We start from the raw sequence: 21,908 nt of genomic DNA, 5'->3' as shown, positions 1-21,908 counted from the left end.
GCAGGACCCTGCCTGCCAGGGAGCATTTAAACTCACAATAGGTGTCAAATCAGAGCTCCAGCTGTAAATAAAATGTATATACCCTCTGCCACCAGAGAAGGACACAACCTGGATATTCCTTCACATAGAAACAACGGTAGTTACCTTTCTTAGAAAATAATTGAGATTTACAGCTAAAATTATTAAAATTGCCAGGTTCAGTCACTTTGTCATATTGATGATTCTATAATAGTTTAGTAACTCTCTTCCTATTTTATGTCATTCATTTACCTACACTACAATAATCGACCTTTTATTTTTTTAATTTCACATCCCTCCTTTAAGTCAAAATCCATTTAATGGTCATCTGTATCCTCATATCTTTCTTTTATTTCACATTATTCAAATGTCAAATGTGAAATATTATTCAGAATCAAAGTGTACTTTTCCACTGACTTTTTTTTTTTTTTTTACTGGTGAATTTAGACTGAAAGACAAGAGTTTTTGGAAATATCTACATACCTATATATATTTATATAGATATGTAATGTTCTATGACACTAAAAAAAGTATTATTTCTTTTAGTCCATGCTAAGCTGTAACAGCACTACAAGAGTTAATTATTTAGAACAGCAGGCTGCAAAAGGAATAATCCTGTAGGAAATGTGCATTATTTCTTTAGTGATCTCTGCTTCCATGGAAACAATTTCTCAGCACATTTCTAAATCTCGTAAAAATGGGGCACTAGGTCTGTGTAAAACAGCAAGACATTTCCAATTAAACAACCTCAATACTTTTATCTGGGCCATTAAATACTCTGTCCAGCATCAGACATGATTATGGGATGTTGAACCACCAGCTCCTTCCCATGTGCCAGCTCTGTGAGGATAAAGTCCCCCCCATCCCTGACCTCCTCAGGGGTGCACTGCATGTTCCCCTCCCTGTGCCAATGTTGGGGTGCTCAGCAGTGCCACACCACACTTTTGGGGTGCACTGTCCACCTCTGTGGTGTCTCTTCTACACCACACACCCCGTCTCCTGGCTCAGCACTGCACAGCAGAGCCAGCTTCTCCAGCAGAGCCAGAGAGTCAGCCTGGCTCAGGCAGCTGGAACCACCACACTTGGATCACATCTGGGGTAGGAATATAGCAGGTGAAAGGCATCTACGGGCATCTCCAGGATCACTGGGCTTGTCCACGCAAAAAAATCCCTCATCCCACCGGACCATCGTACGCAGTGGTCCATCCTACAGCCAGGACTCTGAGAAACGCGTGTGGAAAACACCAGCCTCCATCCCAGAATCACTGCCACTGAGCACCACTGGATCATTTCCGGAGGAGACTAAAGCAGAGCGTGTGTAAGAACAAGCGAAGGGAACAACTCCACGCCCAGGAACAGCGACTGCCCTGGGATGTCCTCACTGGCCACAAGTTCAGGTGCGCTGCCAAGGACAGCTTTGCTGAGCTCCAAACCTTTCTGACATGAGCAGGAACAAAGCGCCCTCTGGTGGAACCGGACGTCCTTCACTTACTTGGTTATCGCCACCGACTCGGAATAACGCAGTTCCAGACCTGGTGCTCGGGAGTCAAGGAGCCATCACAAACATGGACACTTCTTTCGGGGTATTGCATACTCAGTCTTTATTAGCAGACTCTTGTCTATCATCAGTCAGGAACAGCAGAGAAGCAAGCCAAGGAAAAAAGTACTTAACATCAATGGCAACAGCGTTAACTTTTTGTTTGGTTTTGGGGCTTGTTTATTTTCCTCAACTGAATTGTTCTTGGAAAATTACTTATTTAAAAGAAATAAAACTAGAGGTGTTCCCTCCCCCTTGCACACAAGATCTGTGCCCTGTGAAGCTGCACTGCTGGAAACTGAGAGAGCAAAACATGATTCAGCCAACAAAGGCCCTTCAAAGATATTTGCCAGAAGTGACGTCTTGAGGGGTTGCTTGTTTTGGGGTTTTTTTGTGGTTGCCTGTTTGTTTTTTATTTGTTTCTTCCTATTTTAAACTTGAGTTCCAGTTTTAACTGTATCATTCCACTCACTACTCAACCATTCCTCATCTCCTGAGCAACACCTTGGCAAGGTGTAACACTGGACCTACAGAAAGGAGCAGTGGATTACTCCTCACAGGAGCACCGAAACGAAGCCTGGATGGGGGAAAAGAAGCTTTATCATAAAGAATTTTCATGCCCGATATATGTTTGGTAGCAGAACTGGCATATTAGTAAAACAGATTTTTACCTCCTGGGAAGGCTGCAACTTCCAAACTCTTTATTAACCACTCAGACCAACTAAATGCTGAAAAGCAGGGTAATTATTTCATTAGCATGGCTCCTGCCAACAAAATCATTACTCAGCATCACAACTGTGCTCTTTCCAATTCCCACACAATTCCATGTACAAGACTGGATCCCAATGGTACCAGCATTGTATTTTCTCCACACCACCCTGCTCACAAACACAGAAAATCTGGAGTCTGTGCATGACAAAGGCTCAGTCCTGCACCACATTCTCTTCCCAAAGACAAACCACTTCTAAAGTGTGTGTCACTCAGAACTTCCTTATGTAGCATCTCTGTTAAATCCAATTAATACAACTGTGTTACTTTAATTCATTGTAATCAACACAGAGAGAAGCAGCCAGCACAGTTACCACTGCTGGTAATCCTGATCCATCCTTAAAGGGCTGGGAATACGAGGACAATGAACAGGATCTACTTCATACTGATGTTACACGGAGGTTCAAAATTCTCCTGCCAACCAGCACAAATTAGAGCTGTCCGTGTGTACACTGATCCTGGGGGATTTTCTAGAGAACCTGTGGAAAACTGAACTCAACACCAGGCACTGCACAGCTCCCATGACTGAGCAGGCAGGAATGCCTTCCCACTGAGAGTGTACTTTAGCCAGGAATACAGAAATCCATGCAGTACTGGGAGTGAGGAAGTCCCAGAGATGGTAGTTTAAGGTAAGTGCAGACTGAGTGAACACGCTGGACACAGAGAGATACACCAATGGTAAATCACACACAGTGGGACCCACAGCTCTGCACAAGCACATCTGGACATAGAAGAGAGCACAGAACATCCACCAGTACTTCTGAGTCCACATCTTGAATGTGGGAAAATCACCGAGTATCAAGAGCTCACACTTTCCTTTGATCGAGTTCTGCACCTTCCCCTCAGTGACAGAGAGAGTCTGACATTCCATGGTAAACACTGTAACATTAACTTCTTGGGAGGGAGCTCCCTCCTCGGGATGCAACTCTGTGACTTTAAAGCTTTTCAGACTCTATAAAAATGAAAAGCTGAAACATATAAAATCTTAAAATTCCATTTATGTTATGTAGAACTAGATATATACACACACACATCTTTTTTCTTAAAATAAAAATTGAGCCCATTCTCTCCCTCTAGATATAAACTCAACATCTTGTTTCAGGTTTTCAAATACATTTTAGACCTCTGAGAAACTCTGCTCAAGATAAACCTGTAGACAAGTCAAGTTTCCTTGGAAAGCAAAATTTAAACCACATTTTTTCTATAAAGAGTCACAGTGATACAGCTCATGAAACATTTCCAAGTTGCAATCAGGAAACTTCTCAAATCAAGATCGATCTGTCTGTGGCTGATTTATCTGAATATACACCTGTAAGAAATCATAACTCAGGAACTGATATAAACCACTGTTTTCTTATTAAACTGTACATTATAGACAAGATTGGATATAAAAGTTGGGATTTTTTTCTTTACAAACACAAATGTTTTTCTGCTCGTTGCCCTCCATTTGCCATCAATCCAGAGCTCGTGTTTCCATGGGAAACAGTGGCAATTCCAAGTGGACAAACAACAAGGATCTGGAGATCAACGTAAAACCTCCCCATAGAATGGAAGGTCAGAAAGGTTGCAACCTGTAGCAAGACAGGACTTATCATTTCCACTGGAAACAAGCACAGCCACTACTGAGAAGTCATGAAAACTTGCCAGCTTTTCCTCCCCAATACAGAAACAAGGTGGCAAAGAATGTGCCAAAAAGCTACTTCACCATCAGGATGAATGGGGAAAAACAGTAATAAAGAAGATAATAAAGCAAAGAAATCAGGTGATGTATTTTGCTACAACTGAATAAAACTTCAGGCCGGATAGCAGGAAAGCTGGAGCTACAAAACTCTCATTTCAGTTAAGTTTCTCTTCTGTGAATTCATTCAAACTTACAAGCTCTAAAGCATTAATTCATCCTGAGTTAGACGGGTACCTGGGGATAACATTAGGAGAAAATTCCCAAACTGAAAGACCTGAGAGAGGACAAACTCTCCTTGAAGATGGATGCCCAGTATTCCTGACAGGGTGTCCTTCTCCCAGAGCAGCACTGTTGGTCTCTCAGTTGATGCGGTGGCCCTCGGGCACGGGGGTCACACCCAAAAGGAGCTTCCCAAGTACCTTTAAACCACCAAGGTAAGAACACACTGGATTCTGTCACAGTCACTACTGAGATGGATAACAATTCTGAAAGAGTTGACATAATGAGGAGGAAGGAGAGAAATTGAAAAATAACATCCAAATTCCATCATTTTGGTTTGCCAAGGCCATCACAGTGGCAATTGGTGTGAACATTCCTTCTCACTTCCATCAGCATTGCCCTTTTCCTCACTCTTGTACGTGGAGAGGAATAAGTTTTCTATCTGAGTCAAGAATTCTTCAGCAATGAGGCAGTTTGTTACCTTGCCCAAAGTCTTCCTCATGCACTCCAAAAGCTGGTCAAAACAAAAGAAAATTTTGTTAAAATTGACATTTTTCCTGAAAATTTTTTTGGTTTTTTTTATTAAAAGGGATTTTTATTTGGAATTAACACTAAAAAATTATTCAAGTGTGCAATACAGCAAAAGGAATGGTGACACAGGAACTCACAGGTGATTTAAACCCAGTCTTTTAAAACCAGTTATACAACAGCTGAATTCCAGAGCACTCTACCAACTTAATTTTAGATTCACACTGTTTATAAGCAAAGCCATGTTGAGAGGAAACAAGAGAATTCAACGTGGGCAACTACTGTGTACAAGTGATTTGCCATTAAATCTTCTCCAGCTGAGGGTTAACTTGGTGTCTGCACATAACACACATCCCCACCTCTCTCAAAGGAGGATCCTTATTTTCTCTGTGTAGGTGAATAAGTAGTGCCACAGAAGTAATTTATTACCACTAATTTCCATCTCTGATTTGTAAAAATGTAACTTCAGGTGATCTCTGCTGACATGAAACAGATTTGCATTTAAAAAAAACCCATTTAACAATAAAAAAAAAAAACTTACTTTCTGCAAACAAGTCAGGTCAGAATCCCTATGAAAGATTTTATCCATGGGGACACTGCTGTTGGAAGAAAAACAAACACGAATGCGGGAGAAAGGAGCCACAGGTCTTGACTGAAACAATAATAAACACACAACAATTATAAACTGGCTGTTTGTAACAGCAGTACACACATACCTGTGGCAAAATCTGTACTTTTCAATTATCCACCTTGTTTTTTCAAATACTAATTCCCACTGAGGCTCCTCCATCATCTGCTGCACTTCGAATTTGTAGGGCAGGCCTGCAATCAATGGAACATCATCATTCAGTGTTTCTAGGACACTCCACTGCTTTCCTTCTCTTTTCAGTTTTAGGTGCAACCCCATCCCTTCGCCTTAACTGTTCCTGTTTGTTACTGACTGCAGAAGTCTGTGGTTCTGTACTTGACAACATTAAGGAGGTTAAAGCAAAAGGATGACGTGTTTTGGATTCCAAATTTAATTGTGGTGGGAGTAGGAACAAATCTGTTTTCCTCCCTGCCCTCACCAATTCCCCAGGCCATAAGGAAGGACACAGAAATCTACAACAAACAGCGAAAGAGAAAAACGTGGTTTAGTACCACTTTTGTAGTGGTAAATCTCTCTAAGGTTTAGGTGACTAATAAGTGAATAAAAAAAGGTTTGGTGCTTATGTATGAAAGGGCTGCTGCTGACTATTGTTCTCCATTTCAGAGGAATTTTGCTTTGAAAGAAAGAAAATCTTCGGGTTTGTTGCAGGTGAGAGAAGAGGAATTTAGCAAGAGAATTATTCGCAGGTAACAATTCAGTTATCCAAAATCAGGGAGAAAGAAATAAGTCATTTCCAAAGAGCCAGAGGAGATCCCATTTTGTAAAATCTTGATTTCAAGGGCTAAACAGAAATATGGAATCCTCTTAGACAATTCCTCTCAGAAAATGTAAGTGACTACAAAAAAGTCTTCTAAGGACAATGAAGTTTGTCAGTAATCTAACTTCTCCACAAGGATGGGATGTGTGGGAAATGAGGATAAAATCACAGGACAATCAGCGTGGTAAACAGGAATTAGTGCACAGACGTGGCCGCTGCTCCACTTCCCCCAGGACTGTGCAGTGAGTCTCCAGGCAGATGGTCTCCCTTGCTTACTTCCACAGGAAAAAACAGGGAGAACTCTTGGCTCACGTGGCCTCAGCTACTGCTGTGCCAAGAGAAGTGGAAACCTTGGAGCGGGGATGCAAAAATCAAACTTTATAAATAGAGGGAGGGAGGAGGAGAGAGAATAGGCAGCTCCAGAACCATCTTCTGCTATCAGGGGAATTTTCCTCAAATGAATGTCAGGGAAAGAGCAGAAGATTTGATCATCACTGGAAATACCATGAATTTTCTATGGTGTGTTCAACTGCTAAAGAAAGGAAAAGATCCCGTTTTCATCAAACCCCTTAGGTGGGGTTCCTGCCAGCACACCCTTTCAGCCTTCCTGGCAAGTTTGATCCTTTGACCTTCTGAATGGCACATTAGTCAAAAATTAAGGATTTTTAGCCACCGTAGCAGCCAATTCTTTGTTATTTACTTCTGTTTCCTTGAGCAGAGAATCTGTTCAGAACGTTGCAATGCAGTAAAGCCCATGCTGTACATGTGAAACCGTTTCTCAACTGTTCATAAAAATTCTGCACATAAGTAACAGTGACCCTTATCCCAAACCTTTCACAGATTGCGGAAAATACTCAAAAGAAAAATCTTCTGCCTATCTATATTTGTTTATTCTTGTCATGACAGCAGGGACAACTTTCAGGATCACTCTTTCAGTGAAATTCTCAGGTTTGTCCAGCACATGTCACCAACATAAACTACACCATTTGTACAATACCATCATCTTACCAACACAAATACCTAAATACCTATTTCTTAAGTTCAAAAGCAGACCTTTTTCCCCTCAGTATCCAAAAGGAAAAGGATAAAATAGATGGACTTACGGTAGGAACCATCAGCACTGAGCTCGTCACTGATGACCAGGCAGGTGATCTGGGAATACGGCAGGGGATTATTTCGGTTGTAAGGGCTTATGATCATTCCAATGAACATGGCCCCACCCCTGGAGAAATAGCTCTGAAAAACCAAAAAACACACAAAAAACCCACGTACAAAAATCTGATGTTTTTCAGAAGAGGATGCTGAAATTTAAAACCCAGCATTTCTGTCAATTTACAGCTGAGCTGATTTAAGATCAGAGCATTAATACGTACTAACACTGTAAATACCACGGAGGCTTTGGGGGGGTTTTTTGCTCTTTGTCTGTCTTTGCTGTACCTGGTATTTGGCTTGAGTGTCAATGTCTCGTATGGAGGGGTTGGGGTCAAAGGCTGGGTGGGAATGGTACCATCCAATGACCTGGAATCCTCTGGCAGCCAGAGTTTCCGAGGCCTGTGTCTGGGACACCGGATCCATCTCGCACTGCAGGCCTGTGCTGAGGCTGTTGCAGGGCTCTGCTGCACACACCTGGTAAAGAAACCTCCAGATGGATAAATGCAACAAACCTCCATCAGTTACATAAAACCTCATAAACAGAATTGTAAGAATAATTTACCAGGTCTTTCTCCTTCACAATTGAACGCAACTCTAACGTTTCAAGACTACAGTAATTAACTTAGATTTCAGATATTTAATTAATTTCCCTTCAGAAATAACAGTTACATTTATTCAAATTACATCTATTATCATATCAGTTTCAATATTTTAGAGACAATGTAAAAAGACAAACACTTACTTCTACAATTTTATCAGCTTCAGAGTACCTTCCACCTAGCAGCCCTATCACTTCTGCCAGAGACACGTGAGAGTGCTGGAAGGAGATCAAACAGGTATGAAAGAAATGAGATTAAACAAGTATGGAAGTCCAAGTTGTGTAATTTCTCTTTGTTTTGCCCAGCACTCAAGTCAGTAACCTCTCAATGACATTTAGAAGGAAAACTCAAAACAACTAAAACCTCTCAAAACCCCATTGTTTCCATTTAAAGCAAACAGAAAAGATTAAATTTGCTTATTATAAACACACCAGGGATGCAGTGCAAGGGTGTAACACACCCACAGATGCAGCCTGGGCAGTGTTGAACAACTGCACGATTTTGGTACAACCTGCTGCTCTTACAAAAATCCCCACATATTGCTTTGTAAACACAAAATCAATTGCCAGACTGGTAGAAAATGAAGCCACAGATCTCAGAAGGACAGACTGTCAGAAAGCAGCTTTATGCAAATTAGATTTAAAGTGTGACAGAGAGTAGTAAGTAGTAAAGCAGCAAAACTCTTATTCATTTTTCTAGAAGGTAAATGGTTGTACAGTAAGCACAATATAAAAAGTATTCACCTTTAGGGGCTTTATTTAATACTAGGTTCTCAGTTCTAGGTGAATGAAAACATTACTGTATTTCTCAGTCTTCCTGAGAAGAAGACTGCATTTAAAAAAAACCCACAACATAGACATCATAGCTTTTTGAAAGATAAAACTTAATCCTCACCAAATCCATTACTAGAAGTGCTTCAGAAGACACTTTCACCTTAAAAGGTTCCTGAAATGATAAAGACAATAATGAGTATAAGAAAAGTAACTCAAGTAATGAAGCCTCCTTGGTAATTCCCTCAGAGGTACATACCTGCTTTTCCTCCGTGAACAGACAGCAGGGTATCAGCTGAAAGGGATCAAAGGAACTATAAAATGAAAGAAAATTTCTCTAAAGATGTAGGACAGTCAGGAAACTTTTCAACTTTCCCACTGTCACCTCAGCTGAGGAGGAATAACCTTGTTTTCTTCACTGGATTTTCTCATCCCACACTAGGATGACTTACTCCAAATACAGAAACATCACTCCCCACACTCGTGAATTCCAACAGGAAACATGTGAAATGCATCCAGGCTATTTCAGACCATGACACACATTAATGCTTTGGACCTTTCCAGCCTGACACAAGACATTGGTTCAATCTCTGCCAGATTTGTGTTTGAACACAATGCACATCCAGTAATACCTTTTGGTTTGTCTCGAACCTTTAGAAGATTTTGCAGGTTTCAGTTTTTCTTCCTCTCTCCTTCTTGCTAATTCTTCAGCTGAGAGATGCTAAGAGGATTTAACAAAAAATTAAATGTCTTAATGTCTGAAGTGCTGTTTCAACGGTGACTGCAAAACCAGCCCAGAATAAATTCTTGATATCATTGTCCTCTTGATATAATTTGTGTGTTACAGAACTACTGATGGTGGAGGCAACAGCCATTAACCAGGCGGTGTGGAACGAGTGACAATCAGAGACCAAGTCCACAAGACGCCTGATGAGAGAATTCTCATACTAAATCAATCCAATTCAGTAAAATCACAGCCCACATCACAAACCAGGGTGTCAATCCAAGTGTGACAATCTGCCAGTACTAACCATGCTCAGAACTTATCACAACCCCTCTTTAGGGATGGTTGTTTTCAACCTTTATTTCCATCCAAATATGTAATTTGCAAAAAGTGTTCAAATTATTAATCACAGTTAATAAAAAACAGGCACAGTATTATGGAAGTAATTGTTACAAGTAATTACTAAAGGTTGCAAATTAAGAAGGTTTTCTATACAAGAAAAATAAATGTTCTTCACTTTTCATATAATTTGAAATTGTAGGAATGGACAAGTATTTTCTTTCCAGTTCTCCCATAAAATATTTAAACTTGTATGAATTTTTAAAGCACTTCATAAACCACAGAATTTCTGGGGATATTGCTAGCAGCAGAATTAATATTAGGAACTCCCTACCACCTGCATAATGAGCACAAAGAAACCATATAGGACTGAAAAAATAACATTTAAATGTTATTCTCCCACTCCTTACCATTTGCTTTAAGGCAGTTAACTCAAAAGCAACGGATCATGAAATCTCCTACAAGACGAGGCAAAAAGCTTTAGGGGCATAAAACCCCTGTGCAAACACCAACTTTATTTATCAACTGCTGCATTACTTTCAAATTATTGCTTCCACAAGAGAGGTTAAGTCCCTATGACACAACCGTTCCCTTGTCTGTTTGATGCAACACCACCTGCCAGCAATCAGAAAGAATTAATTCCTTAAGGAAAGTTAAAAACATAGAAGGGTCACCTCAAATGTCTGTCCTTCCAAATCCTTGGCATCACACCAGTTTCCCCAGGGGTCTCGCACTCGCCGCCTTCTCGTGCGCTGTGGCAAGAAATGACCAAGAGTCAGGGCTCTCACCCTGAAAACGCTGCATTTACTCCAGCCGGGCAGCCACAAGGACAGCGTCCAAAAGGTACTGCCACAGGGGTGTTACCAACACCCCGGAGTCCTGCAGACTGTCACAAAATATCATCAGTGGAGGTTTTGGATTTTAAGGCACTAAAGCCTGATGGTGTTCTGTGGAAACGTGGCACTGTTATCCAGCTCTGAATTCTAGCTCAGACAATACACAAAACTATAAAACCAGCATGTTTACATCCAGTGGATGCTGCAGCTCTTTATATTTCAATTTATTATATTTTTAATGGGATTGATTTAGTTTTTCCTCTCGTCAACTGATGTATTTTGCTGTGAAGCACTTAAAAATGCTGTATTACAAGAGAATATGAACATTAACTCTGGCAAGCCTTGGTAATTCATGTAGCCACTACTGCACTTAATTGTGTGCATAATGCTCTCAGTGAGCCATATCCTACTCCATTTAACAGTTGAAACGCGAGCAACTGAATCACACACTGGAAACACTTCAGCAGGAAAGCTGGACAGACTTTTCCCCCTCGTGCTGCCCCCCCGGCCGCACCATGGACTGCAGGCGCTGGGCGAGCTGATAGGCTTCCACCGCGTCCTTGCCCTCCCGGGAGCGCGTCCTGTCGGCTGCCTGGGGCCGGTTGTACACGGCCTGCTCTGCAGGGGACACAAGGGAGACAGCACGGATGTCAGCACGGATGTCAGCAAAGCACGGACAGCTCAGCATGGCTGCACACACGGGGAGGGCAGGGGCGAGTGGGAACGGCAAATGCCACCGTGAAAGAGGCAACAAAAAATAACCCAGAGTAAAGAGACAACTCTTGTTGGTCATAATTCTGTTATTTTTAATTACTTTACTTCAGACAAAAGGTATTTGCAAGACATTGCTCCTCTCCCAGGTGACTCTTTCAGCTTTGGACCAGAATCCATCCAGAGACTCTAAAACAACACCAAGTTACAGGTGTGTACATACACTTTAAACATGTCACCTGATTTTAACATTTGCATAGTTTAAAAACTAGCCCTGAGAATGAAAACATTAGTGTTTATTTAGGAAATAGTTATCATTCAGTGTGGGAAAAGTAACAGTAACTTGAATTTTGTCTTACAAGGAAGGAGGGCAGAATTTCAGATACAGTGGGTTATCGGGGAAAAAAAAATAATCCAACACTAGACACACAGAAAAGCACAAAACAAACCAACCAGCCTACCAGCTCATGTATGGTTAAACATGAGGGAAGAGAAAAAAAAATAAAGAAAAATAAAAAGGTTCTGTGTAAAACCAAAAATCCATAATTCTGTAGGCAGGTTACAAACTCCTCCAGATTTTCCAAGGCTATGAGAGGCAATCTGCTCAGAAAATCCCTCCTAGCAAGGGTAACTGTGTATCCTCTGGGTGAGCAGTGCAGCCTAACATCAGGCATCACCCCAAACCAGGCTATTTATTGATTCCCAGAGAAACTTCCCTACCACAGCCGAAGTTAATGGCTCCGATCAGCTCCAGGTACGTGTGGATCCGCCCAATGCAGTTGACATCGCCGCAGTTCTTCAGGCCCGGACGCACCGAGGTCTTGTTCAGGTACTTGGGTTTACATCTCTCCCTGAAACCAAATGCATCCCATTGTCAGACAGCAGAACAAATCATGGGGGGAGGAAGGAATTGAGTGATTTTAACTGAGGTCCTGTTTTCACTCTCTGTGCACTTATTGCTTCCTTTTAAACTGACACTTCTCTGAATGTGGAATTTTAGTCTTTAGTTCTTTCACCCACAACAAGCTGCCAGTGCACAAGACAACTGAGTAGAGTCTGAGTTAAACACAGTAACTCTTTCTACTTAAAAGCAAGCTAAGCAACACAAACCACAGTGGCAACAGGACAAACTGTGTCTTGAGCCTGCTGCCACAAATCCCTGTGGTTCCTCATACCTGCTCTTTAGAGATGGGATATAAAATATTCAAGTGTGCAAGCACTACTCCAAATTGATACTTACTTTGAGGCATTCTTTTTGCTCAACATCATTTGTTCCAGCACAGACTTCTTGCTGCCCTTCTGTAAAGGCTGCAGACCCCATCACAGAGTTAATGTCACCAGTTACTTATTTTGAAGAACCACTTATTAAAACCATTCTTACATATAGGATGGCAAAAGTTGGAAGAAAATAACCAAAATGCATGCAGCTTGTCCTGATACAGGACACTAATTTTCATAATGCTTCAAAGTATTTTCACTGCTTAGCTTCCAGAACGCCAGGAAGAACATGGGAAGATACAAAAGAAGCATTAATAATGAATGCTGTTCACTGGAAAGCTACCATACAATAATTTTACTCTTTTCTGAAGCTATTAGTACTAAGTAGTGTTTTAACTACAACAAACCAAAACACCTTAATCACTTACTTCGGTAAAAGAAATCAATGCCTCTTACCATTGATCCAAAATATAATTCCTGATTTTCAAGTAACGCTCTGGTGTCTTGGCCTGGCGCCCTTCAAAGAACTCGGGAATAGCCTGCTTTTCCTCTTCCAGAATGATGCTCCTGTCAACCTCCACTTCTTGATCAGGGGGCTTCAGCTCCTCTGCTTCCTCCTGATGATCTTCATCCGCTTGGCAGGGAGAAGGAAAAAGCAATCCACTGTCAGCCGGGTTTCTTTGCTCCTCACTGGGCTCCAGAGCAGTCGCTTGTCCAGTACCATGAGATGTTACTGCTCCTTCTTGTTCAGCTTTCTCAATGTAACTGTTGTACTGCTGGAAATCTAAGCTCAAAGATTTATCCCCATTCAGGTGCTGGGAACACATTGCTGCCACAGCAGGAAATACCAAAGCATCCACTGTATCCTGCCTGGTCTGCTGAGGATCTTCTTTAGGCAAAGCAATTGCAGAACTGTGTCCAGCAGATGACAAACCGTGTTCCATTCCTTCTGGTTCTTCAACTGGACTTTTTTGAATAACAGGTAAGTCAGATTTTCCAGTTTCTTGCTGGAAGGTAGGAGAGAGTGGCTCATCCATGTCATCAGTTATGTCTACTTCTTCATCATCTGACAGCTTTTCAATTTTCACTGCATTCAGATTGGGGTCTGCACGGCCTCTCAAATTTCCAGTTTCCGCCCTTATCCCATCGTCCATGGGAACACTGCTCCCACACTGACTTTGCTCTTCTTTTTCAGAATCACCATTTTTTGCCTTAGGAAAATATCAAATATTTTGAGGAGGGAAAAACAAAACAATCCCATCTGCCTCCCAAATAATCAGAACTATTTCATCTGAACAGCAGATATTCCGAAGTGTTCCTTCCTTATCTTACCCTTTTAATGTAGTTTAATCCACTGCAACTGACTTGGGCACAGCATTAAAGGTATACTTTAGCCCAAGTGTCAATTAACATGGATTTCCAGTCACAAAATCCTAGAAAATAGTAATTTCTTCTTAAATGTCCCTGAAATATCAAGTGAAGTTAAGGCTAAAAGTACAACACTCAACAAGGACAGCTGTGTGGTAGAAAACAATTTTCATGCTAATGAAAACAGTGTAAGAGGCCACAATTATACAACATTTATTTTTAGTTATAACAGCAATAAAAATAGAGGTTATCCTTGGAATTTGAAATCAGGTCTGATTGATTTTAAATCTACAAATAAGTATATTCCACTTTTTTGAATATGGGAATAAACAGAGTATGTGCTTTGCCAGCAAGTGCCCTGAAAAGACAGATTAAAAGCAAGCAATATGTGCAACACCACACTTGGCAAACAGCCTTTTTGCCAGCTTCAGAGATCCTCCATTTACCTTGTTCCTAAAGTACTGCCGAGCGTAGCTCTTGACTTGCAGGACAGTTCGACTCCCGATCAACTTGGCGATTTTTGTCCACCGGCGGCCGAATTTCACCTGACACAACAAAGCACACTGAAGTCACCCAAACTCTGACATTCCAGACATTCCACTTCATGTGCCCAAAGAGTTTCAAACATCAATTGTTCACTAAAATGCACAAACAGTACAGCAAACCCATGGTAAAGAACCTCACTATTAATGTTCTACCAGGAAGAAAATGGCACCCGACAGTAGGAACTGTAGTTATTCTGCCTAGCTAGAGCACCTTCTGCACCCTGTTCAGGCACTCTGTAAATCACGCTCCCTGCTATCCCAAGGAATGCTACTGAAACGAGTCTGTGCTTGGCAAGCAAACCCTATTACATTATATTACATATAATCTCTAAAGGCCTTACAACAGTAGTTACAGGATTTCACTTTATTTGCCTTAGAGGCACACTACACTTCCCATAGCTAAGGACGGCATTGTGACCGTGCAACTCATAACGCTGAGTATTTGAGGTATTTTGTGCTCTCAAATTTTAATCAGCCTCACATGAACAAAATCTGGTAAAGAAAACCATTTTGGGTTATCATTACACTCTTGGCAATGGCAATTACTTTTAACATATTAGATAAAAAAAGCAGAAGCCTTAGAAGAACCATAACATGCTTCTTCATATTAACTAGTCTCTCATTTAGAATAAACTAATGAATTCAATTAAAAACATTACATCTATAAACAAACTCACCAGTCCTTGCTCAAATAGCTCTTTTTCCTCCAATGTCCACTTCAGGGAGCAGCCAGGTGGTTTTGCAGGTGACCGGACTCTGGCAAGGCAGGAAACAAAAGTTGGTGCTTTCCTAAAAACATTTAATTCTCCAATCCCAGTAACTCAAGGCACCTTCTGACAGGGGAACAACTCCCCTTCTTTGGTAAAACTCAAAGTACTGTTTTAAACATGAGTGTATAAACATGATAAATAAAATACTGAGAATCAGCTTCCCCACCACAAAGGAAGATTCAAGGCAACTCAATATTCATCAGTGACTAATAGCACAGAAATGCAGAAAAGCAGCAAACAGAAAAGTTCAGTCAAAAAAAGTCAACTGGAATTAACAATTTTTTTCATAAGGATCACTGTGTAAAAAAAAGCAAAAAAGCAACCCCCCTATTTTACTATAGGCCTATTATTACACACAATGTTTCTTCCTGTTGAAAGGTCTCTTACATAATTTTGCACAGCCAAACAAAACGAACTAAGGAACTGTAACTTCTTTTTTAAAATAGTTTGTAGTAACTTAAGTCAGACACCACACTTAAAAATGCAACTCAATCTTTAAAAGGTACATACATGACTTTTCCAGTTTTCTTATGAGGGCTGCAAATAGAAAACAAAGTGAAAATAAAATTTAGTGATTGTGATGCTGCAAATAACCCTATTTTAGCAGAACTTTTCATTTCTTCTCATCTAATTTTTCCCAAGCATATCTTACCTTTTCACAGATCTTTTCTCCACTTCCTTTTGGTTGAGCCATATTTTTTCAGAAAGTGATTTATTAGATAAATAATACCTAAAATAGTTGCTAAGTAACTTTTTAAAGCATCAGAGATATTTGTACATATAAGAATTCCAATAATCATCTAAATTATACTGGTTCAGAATTACCCAGCTGTAGAAACAAATACTGCAGTTTCTGTAGCAGTATTTCTTCAATCCACCTACAAGGTATCAAAGCTTCAGCTGCCTTAACAGGAAAAGATTAGTGCAGTTCCTCTGGAAACAGGAAGTTTTCTGTTTTCCTACAGGAAAACGTGAAACCAAATCAGGAAAAGGATACTCTTCTTCCAGCAACATCTTCTCAATGACAGCCCTGTTTTCTTCACTAATGCTGCTGTCCAACGTCCAGGGCTGCAAACAACACAACTGTGTTTTAATATCTGAATGCCTCAGAATAAATATATAATATTTTCTAAAAGTAAGGCAAAAGCACAGGTTAAAAACCTAAAGAGCATGTACATAGAGGGAAGAGCACACAGCAGCTGTGATAACCTTGCTAGAAGCACCACTCATTTAAAAAATACTTACAAGACTGTTGCCAGTTCTCCAAGATGAATCGAGATAGTGATCCTGCAGCAGGCTTGATGCCGGGTTTTCATGATCTCTGAAAGAGATTCCAATGTGCAAGACAACTGCAGTTTAATATTAAAAGTTTCACTGAGTTCTATTCTCTCCACTTAACATTTCTACACGTTTCCTCCAATATGGTTAAAACACCTCCTTGTAAAGACAAACTTGTTTTGCTGGCAAGAAAAGCTCATACTTACACAAGGGTTAATAGTACAGGGCTGTTAGAATCATGGAATGGTTTGGGTCGGAAGGGACCTTAAAGATTATCTCATTGGCAGGGACACCTTCCACCAGACCAGGTTGTTCCAAGCCCCATCCAACCTGGCCTTGGACACTTCCAGGGGTGGGGCAGCCACAGCTTCTCTGGGCAACCTGTGCCAGGGCCTCACCACCCTCACATGGTTCCCAGTATCTAATCTAGTGCTCTTACAGAATTCATCCAGTTTATGCTTGATCTTTTCTGTAACTACTTATTAGAGATCTGTCTCTGATTAACATAATTGATCAACTTACTTTCATTTTCATGCAGCATAAAATCTGCTTAGTAACACAAGTAATTACTTGTTTAAAAAATCCTTTCTTCCAGAGCATTCAAACAGTTCCAGTGACTAATTAGCTCTATATCCCCTGCAGTGCTACTAATTTTAAACTCATCTACTATTCTGAAATGCTTTGTGCCAGCACTTCAAACATCTTTTTATAGGATAAAGAATAAATCTCCACATACAGTCAGAAGCCTACACATCTCCTGCTTCTTTTGGAGCACACCAAGGACAGGGGGGGATCAACACCCCCTTTGTCCAGCAGCCTGTGTGCAGCAGTGGCAGGTGCTGCTCTAGGACAGCAAGTCTCTGCTACAAACCTCTTGTTCTCTTCCAGCACCTGCAAGTGCATTATTTGAGGTGTTACAGTCTCTGCCTGTTCACTTTGCCATCGCTTATCTGTGGATTTGCTGAAGCCCAGAAAGCCAATTGAATCCTGGGCTGCATCCAAAGGACCATGGCCAGCAGGCTGAAGGTGATTCTTCCCCATAGTTCTCCATCCAGCTCTGGGGTCCCCAACGTAAGAAGGACATGGAACTATTGGAGCAAATCCAGATAAGGCCATGAAATTGGTAAAAGGACTGGAGCACCTCCCCTACGGAGACAGGCTGGGAAAGTTGGGGCTGTTCAGCCTGGAAAAGGTTGTGTGGAGATCTCACAGCAGCCTGACAGTACCTGAAGGGGCCTACAGGAAAGGGATTCTCCATCAGGAACTGCAGTGACAGGACAGGGAGTAATGAGTACAAAGTGAAAGAGGGGAAATTTATGTTAGATATTGTGAAGAAGAAATATTTTCCTGGGAGGTTGGTGAGACACTGGCATAGGTTGCTAAAAAAAGGTTTGGATGCCCCATCCTGGGCAGTGTTCAAAGCCAGCTTGGATAAAGCCTTGAGCAACCTGGTCTAACGGGAAGTGTCCCTGCCCACGGCAGGAGTGGAACTGGATGATCATTGAGGTCCACTCCAACCCCTTTACATTCTATGATTTTGTGGCTCCGTTTTGTGCACCTCCTCCCGGCGTTCAGCTCTCTGACCCTCTCTGCGTCCGCGAGCTCGCGAACACAGTTACACAACCCAGCAGCTTCTCCAAGTGTATTTTTAAGGATTCTCCCAGCAGCCTCCAGGCGCTGTTCCGGGCTCTGGGGGATCCCATGGCAGCAGTTCCGTGTTCTTATCACACCAGCGCTCCCACAGCCCCGTTCCCTGTGCCCTGCCTGACGATGCTCCGCACTGGCGCTGCCCCCTCTCCACGGGCACTCCCTGACACTCCAAGGTCTCTCCCCAGAGCGGCGGGAAGCGCCCGGCCAGGGCCGCCCCCTCAGGAGCGGCCGCCCCTCGCGACCCCCGCCCGGCGCGGTGGGACGGGCCGCGCTCCCGGAGCCCGCGGGACCCTCACTCACCCGGGAGGGGCCGCTGGGTCCCCCTCGATGTCCACCTCGGGCTCCTCCGCCGCCGCCGCCATGACACCGGGACGGCGCTATCGCGGGAAGGGGCGGCCCGGCGGCGGCGATGGGCGGGCACAGAGCGCTGAGGAGCGGCCGGGCGGAGCCGGACATGGCGCTGAGGTAGGCGGAGCGCGGGGCGGCTGGGGAGGGTGTCGAGCTGAGGGACTGGCCGGGCTGTGAGGGGACACGGCCGGGCTATGAGGGGACACGGCCCAGCTGAGGGCCATGGCCGGCTGTGAGGGGACATGGCCCAGCTGAGGGCGGCCATGGCCGGCTGTGAGGGGCCATGGCCGGGCTGTGAGGGGCCATGGCCGGGCTGAGGGGACATGGGCCAGCTGGGGGACATGGCCGGGCTGTGAGGGCACATGTCCGGGAGCTGATGGAGCGTGGCCGGGCTCTGAGGGTCACGGCCGGGCTGTGAGTGAAGGGGTGACGGTGAGGCAGAGGCTGAGGGCAGCGCAGGATGCGGCGGCGGGAGGCTGGAACCGGAGCCCGCTCTGGTGAGGGGCTCCCCGAGTGCTGGGTGCGGGTCGGGGCCCCTCACTGCGAGAAGGACATGGAGAGGCTGGGAAAGAGAGCTGGGAAAGGGTCTGGAGCATCGGGAGCAGCTGGGGGGGCTCAGCCTGGAGGAAAGGAGGCTCGGGGGGACCTTCTCGCTCTCTGCAACTCCCTGACAGGAGGGTGGAGTCAAGTGGGAGTCGGGCTCTGCTCCCAGGGAACAAGTGACAGGTTGAGAGGAAGTGGCCTTAAATTGTGCCAGGGGAGGTTTAGAATGTATGTTAGGGGAAAATTCTTCACGGAGAAGGTGGTCAGGCATTGGAAGGGGCTGCCCAGGGAGGTGGTGGAGTCCCCGTCCTTGGAGGTGTTTGAGGAATGACTGGACGTGGCATTCAGGGCTCTGGTCTGGTTGATGGGATGGTCAGTCAAAGGTTGGACTGGATGATCTTGGAGGTCTTTTCCAGCCTAAATGATTCTGTGATCCTGGAGGCTTGCACAGGCCATACATCCCTTTGTACTTCAAGCATGTGGTCATGTCTGTTCTTTCATCTAGAAGTGTTGTGTGCGTCAAGTTAAAGTGTTGTATTATCAATACCAAAAAATCAGTTTTGTTCCCATGCGTTCTTAAATCTGTTTTTCATTTCACAAGAAATGTTTTGGTGTTTGTGGTAGCTGGGCTTTTAATCATATACCGAAGGGAAGAGTTGGTTATTGTTACCGTCCACTCAAGAAAGTGTTTCTGTTTATATTTGTATTGTCATCTCAAGACAAATATTTTGAATCAATAAAGTCTGTTGCAACCTTTTTATTCTGAACATTTCCTCTTTGTGCTGGAGTGGATTTGTAAGTGAAATTAATAAACAGCAAATGTGATTTTTTTGTTATCTCTATTTAAAAAAGCAAATTGAGACAAATGGTAGCATGAAAGATAGAAGGAAAAATAATTGTTAATGATTGTTGTAGTCTTAGGACCACAATATCAGGCAGATTCTTCTGTGCAGCTCCGAAAAGAGCTGACTCCATTGTTTCAGATGACAGATTTTTTGAATATTCCAGTAGGATTTTGAAGATGGATGGGTGGTTGCTGTTGAAGGCTCTTTCAACCGTGTTGGAATCAACACTGGCTCCAGCTTCTAGAAGTGTTTTTGCAGTGCTTTCAGACCCCTGAGAAACAGCGTAACTGAGAGCAGTCTGTCCTCTCTCATCCTTCTCATCTGGGGGGGCACCAGCCTCTAAAAGCATTTTGGCCAGACTGCTCTCACCTTTAAGAGCTGCCACCTGCAAAAAGCTGTGCCGGTTCCTGCACCTTCTTGCCTCTTCTTTCAGGAGCATCTTCAATATGTGACTGTGGTATTTCTCTGCAGCCAAATGAAGAGGTGTCTTGCCTTCCGTGTCCAAACTGCACAGAGGCACCACCCCGGAGAAGTACTTTGGCTGCGTCACCGTGGCCTCTCTCAGCAGCCCTGTGCAGGGCTGTCCTCCCTTTCCCGTCCTTCAGACCTGTCTTTGCACCTTTGCTGATCAAATATTCCACAGTCAGTGGGTGTCCATGAGCAGCTGCAACATGCAGAAGTGTTTCCCTGGTGGAATTTAGTGCAGTGATATTGAGTGTGTTCTCTAACTCAGAGAGAGAGCTTTTGGCAACTGCAGCAAAAACGTCAAGAGCAGCACCATCTCCTCTAGGCTTTGCTCTCCTTGGAAGTTGAGTTTCTTTTCCTTTCTTCTTAGTAGCCCATTTGTGTGGTCTGTCTTTATTCCCCTGGTGCTGTTCCCTGCTATTTTCAAGCCAAACCTTATCTTTTTCAAGTAAATACCCAATCAGTTGTCCTCTGGCATCTCCAATGCTTTCATTTACTTCACCAACATATTTTCTTATCTTGCTATAAAGTCTTGGGTCCATTTGCTTTAAACATGGGTAAAAAAAGAGTCTGCAGGCTTGTTCACCTTGAGAAATGAGTATTTCTAAAACCTGAGAGTTCTTTTCTGTTCGTGTCCTGTAGAAACTCATGACCATCCTTTTTTCTGGGGTAAAAATCCCATTGTCTATGAGCCAGTGCAGGAGCTGGTTTGGGTCCTTTGTGCCTTCCACCAGCTCTTCGTTTTTAGTCCTCAGGACTTGGATTGCATATGGGTTTGTAAACAGGCTGCTTGAGTGCACCATCACATTGCTAATCAAAGAGTGAGTTGAGGTGCTGTGGGAAGGTAAATAGGAAGTAGCAAGGCAGGCTCATGTAGTTTCTTTTCAGAGAACTATGAACAACTGTTGTAGTTCAGAGATAAATCTTTAAAGAATGAGAAAGAAATCGAAACTCCCTCACCTTTGGGTTTCTGGTTGTTAGAAGTCCTTTGATCTCCTCTCTTCTTCCTTAGCAACGAGTGCAGTTTAATAACAAAAGTCTGTGGTATGTAAAGATATTCCATTTGGAAGGTTTCTTCCAGATTTTTTACACATAATTAGGAATAAAAAAAAGCTTTTGTGAATCTGATATTTGAATAGAAGATATTTGTTTGTTGAGTTTCTCTGTTCCTCTGGCCAAGCTGGTTTTTGTAGGTGCCTAAATGACCAGTCGATTAAACAGGACAAAAGAAAGTTGACGGCACAGTTACTGTTGCCACGATCACACCCCTGGTGTGATCTGAAATGAGAGTCCACACTGCCAGCTGTGGAGGTGAAAGCTCTATAAAGGAATGAAATAAAAGCATAAAGACCAAGGCAAAAAATAAACTGTATAAGCAGCTGGTTGTAAGAAGTGATCCAGCCTTTCTAATATGAGCTACAAGTGCCGTCTATGGGGTATATTTAACTTAAAGGCCAATTATCTTGTCATTCCTGCTCTAACCTGGAGTCTGTCTGGAAGTTAATTCTGTTACATGAGGTGGATCAAGGCGTGTGATTCAGTGTGCCATACTTAAAGGATAATTAGAGCTTAGAATCTGCACATGTTGAG

The 21,908-nt window shown here is 42.9% G+C and overlaps 1 protein-coding gene and 1 long non-coding RNA gene across 4 annotated transcripts in view; one reads left to right on the top strand and one right to left on the bottom strand.

Moving 5' to 3' along the window:
* Nucleotides 1–4,385: 4,385 nt before the first annotated feature.
* On the bottom strand, nt 4,386–18,550 carry MYSM1 (Myb like, SWIRM and MPN domains 1). 2 transcript variants are annotated; one of them, XM_027879039.1, is made up of 20 exons: nt 18,418–18,550; nt 16,435–16,510; nt 16,187–16,257; nt 15,842–15,919; nt 15,700–15,726; nt 15,097–15,175; nt 14,321–14,419; nt 12,963–13,717; nt 12,009–12,139; nt 11,092–11,195; nt 10,416–10,493; nt 9,311–9,399; nt 8,938–8,992; nt 8,803–8,853; nt 8,052–8,126; nt 7,595–7,783; nt 7,261–7,393; nt 5,468–5,573; nt 5,293–5,350; nt 4,386–4,737 (listed from the first exon to the last, which is right to left on the bottom strand). In XM_027879039.1, exons 1-20 carry the CDS (start codon nt 18,477–18,479, stop codon nt 4,573–4,575), a joined length of 2,481 nt encoding a protein of 826 aa, XP_027734840.1. In that variant the 5' UTR covers nt 18,480–18,550; the 3' UTR covers nt 4,386–4,572. The 2 variants fall into 2 exon arrangements, 1 of the variants encoding a protein (XP_027734840.1); XR_003570672.1 differs by having other exon boundaries at nt 4,613–4,737; nt 7,595–7,796.
* LOC114055180 overlaps nt 18,444–21,908 on the top strand; it is a 111,467-nt gene continuing 108,002 nt past the window's right edge. For both annotated transcript variants that reach the window (XR_003570674.1, XR_003570673.1), the window contains exon 1: nt 18,444–18,582. This is a non-coding gene — a long non-coding RNA (uncharacterized LOC114055180). The remainder of the gene's footprint in view (nt 18,583–21,908) is intronic.

Source organism: Empidonax traillii, unplaced genomic scaffold, assembly GCF_003031625.1.
Source record: "Empidonax traillii isolate 1590-97213 ecotype Southwest subspecies unplaced genomic scaffold, ASM303162v1 scaffold50:size1795014, whole genome shotgun sequence".
In the NCBI taxonomy this organism is placed as follows: Eukaryota; Metazoa; Chordata; class Aves; order Passeriformes; family Tyrannidae; genus Empidonax; species Empidonax traillii.
The sequence above is the reverse complement of the archived record's forward strand: the minus strand, read 5'-3'. Positions and strand labels throughout refer to the sequence as shown.

Excerpts from the sequence above, each read along its gene's own strand:
- MYSM1 (XM_027879039.1), bottom strand. The coding sequence starts at position 18,479 with ATGGCGGCGGCGGCGGAGGAGCCCGAGGTGGACATCGAGGGGGACCCA. Across the intron at positions 16,258-16,434 it reads GGAGAACTGGCAACAGTCTT|CCCTGGACGTTGGACAGCAG; the intron begins GTAAGTATTTTT and ends TGTTGTTTGCAG. Across the intron at positions 15,176-15,699 it reads AAGAAAACTGGAAAAGTCAT|AGTCCGGTCACCTGCAAAAC; the intron begins GTATGTACCTTT and ends CTGCCTTGCCAG.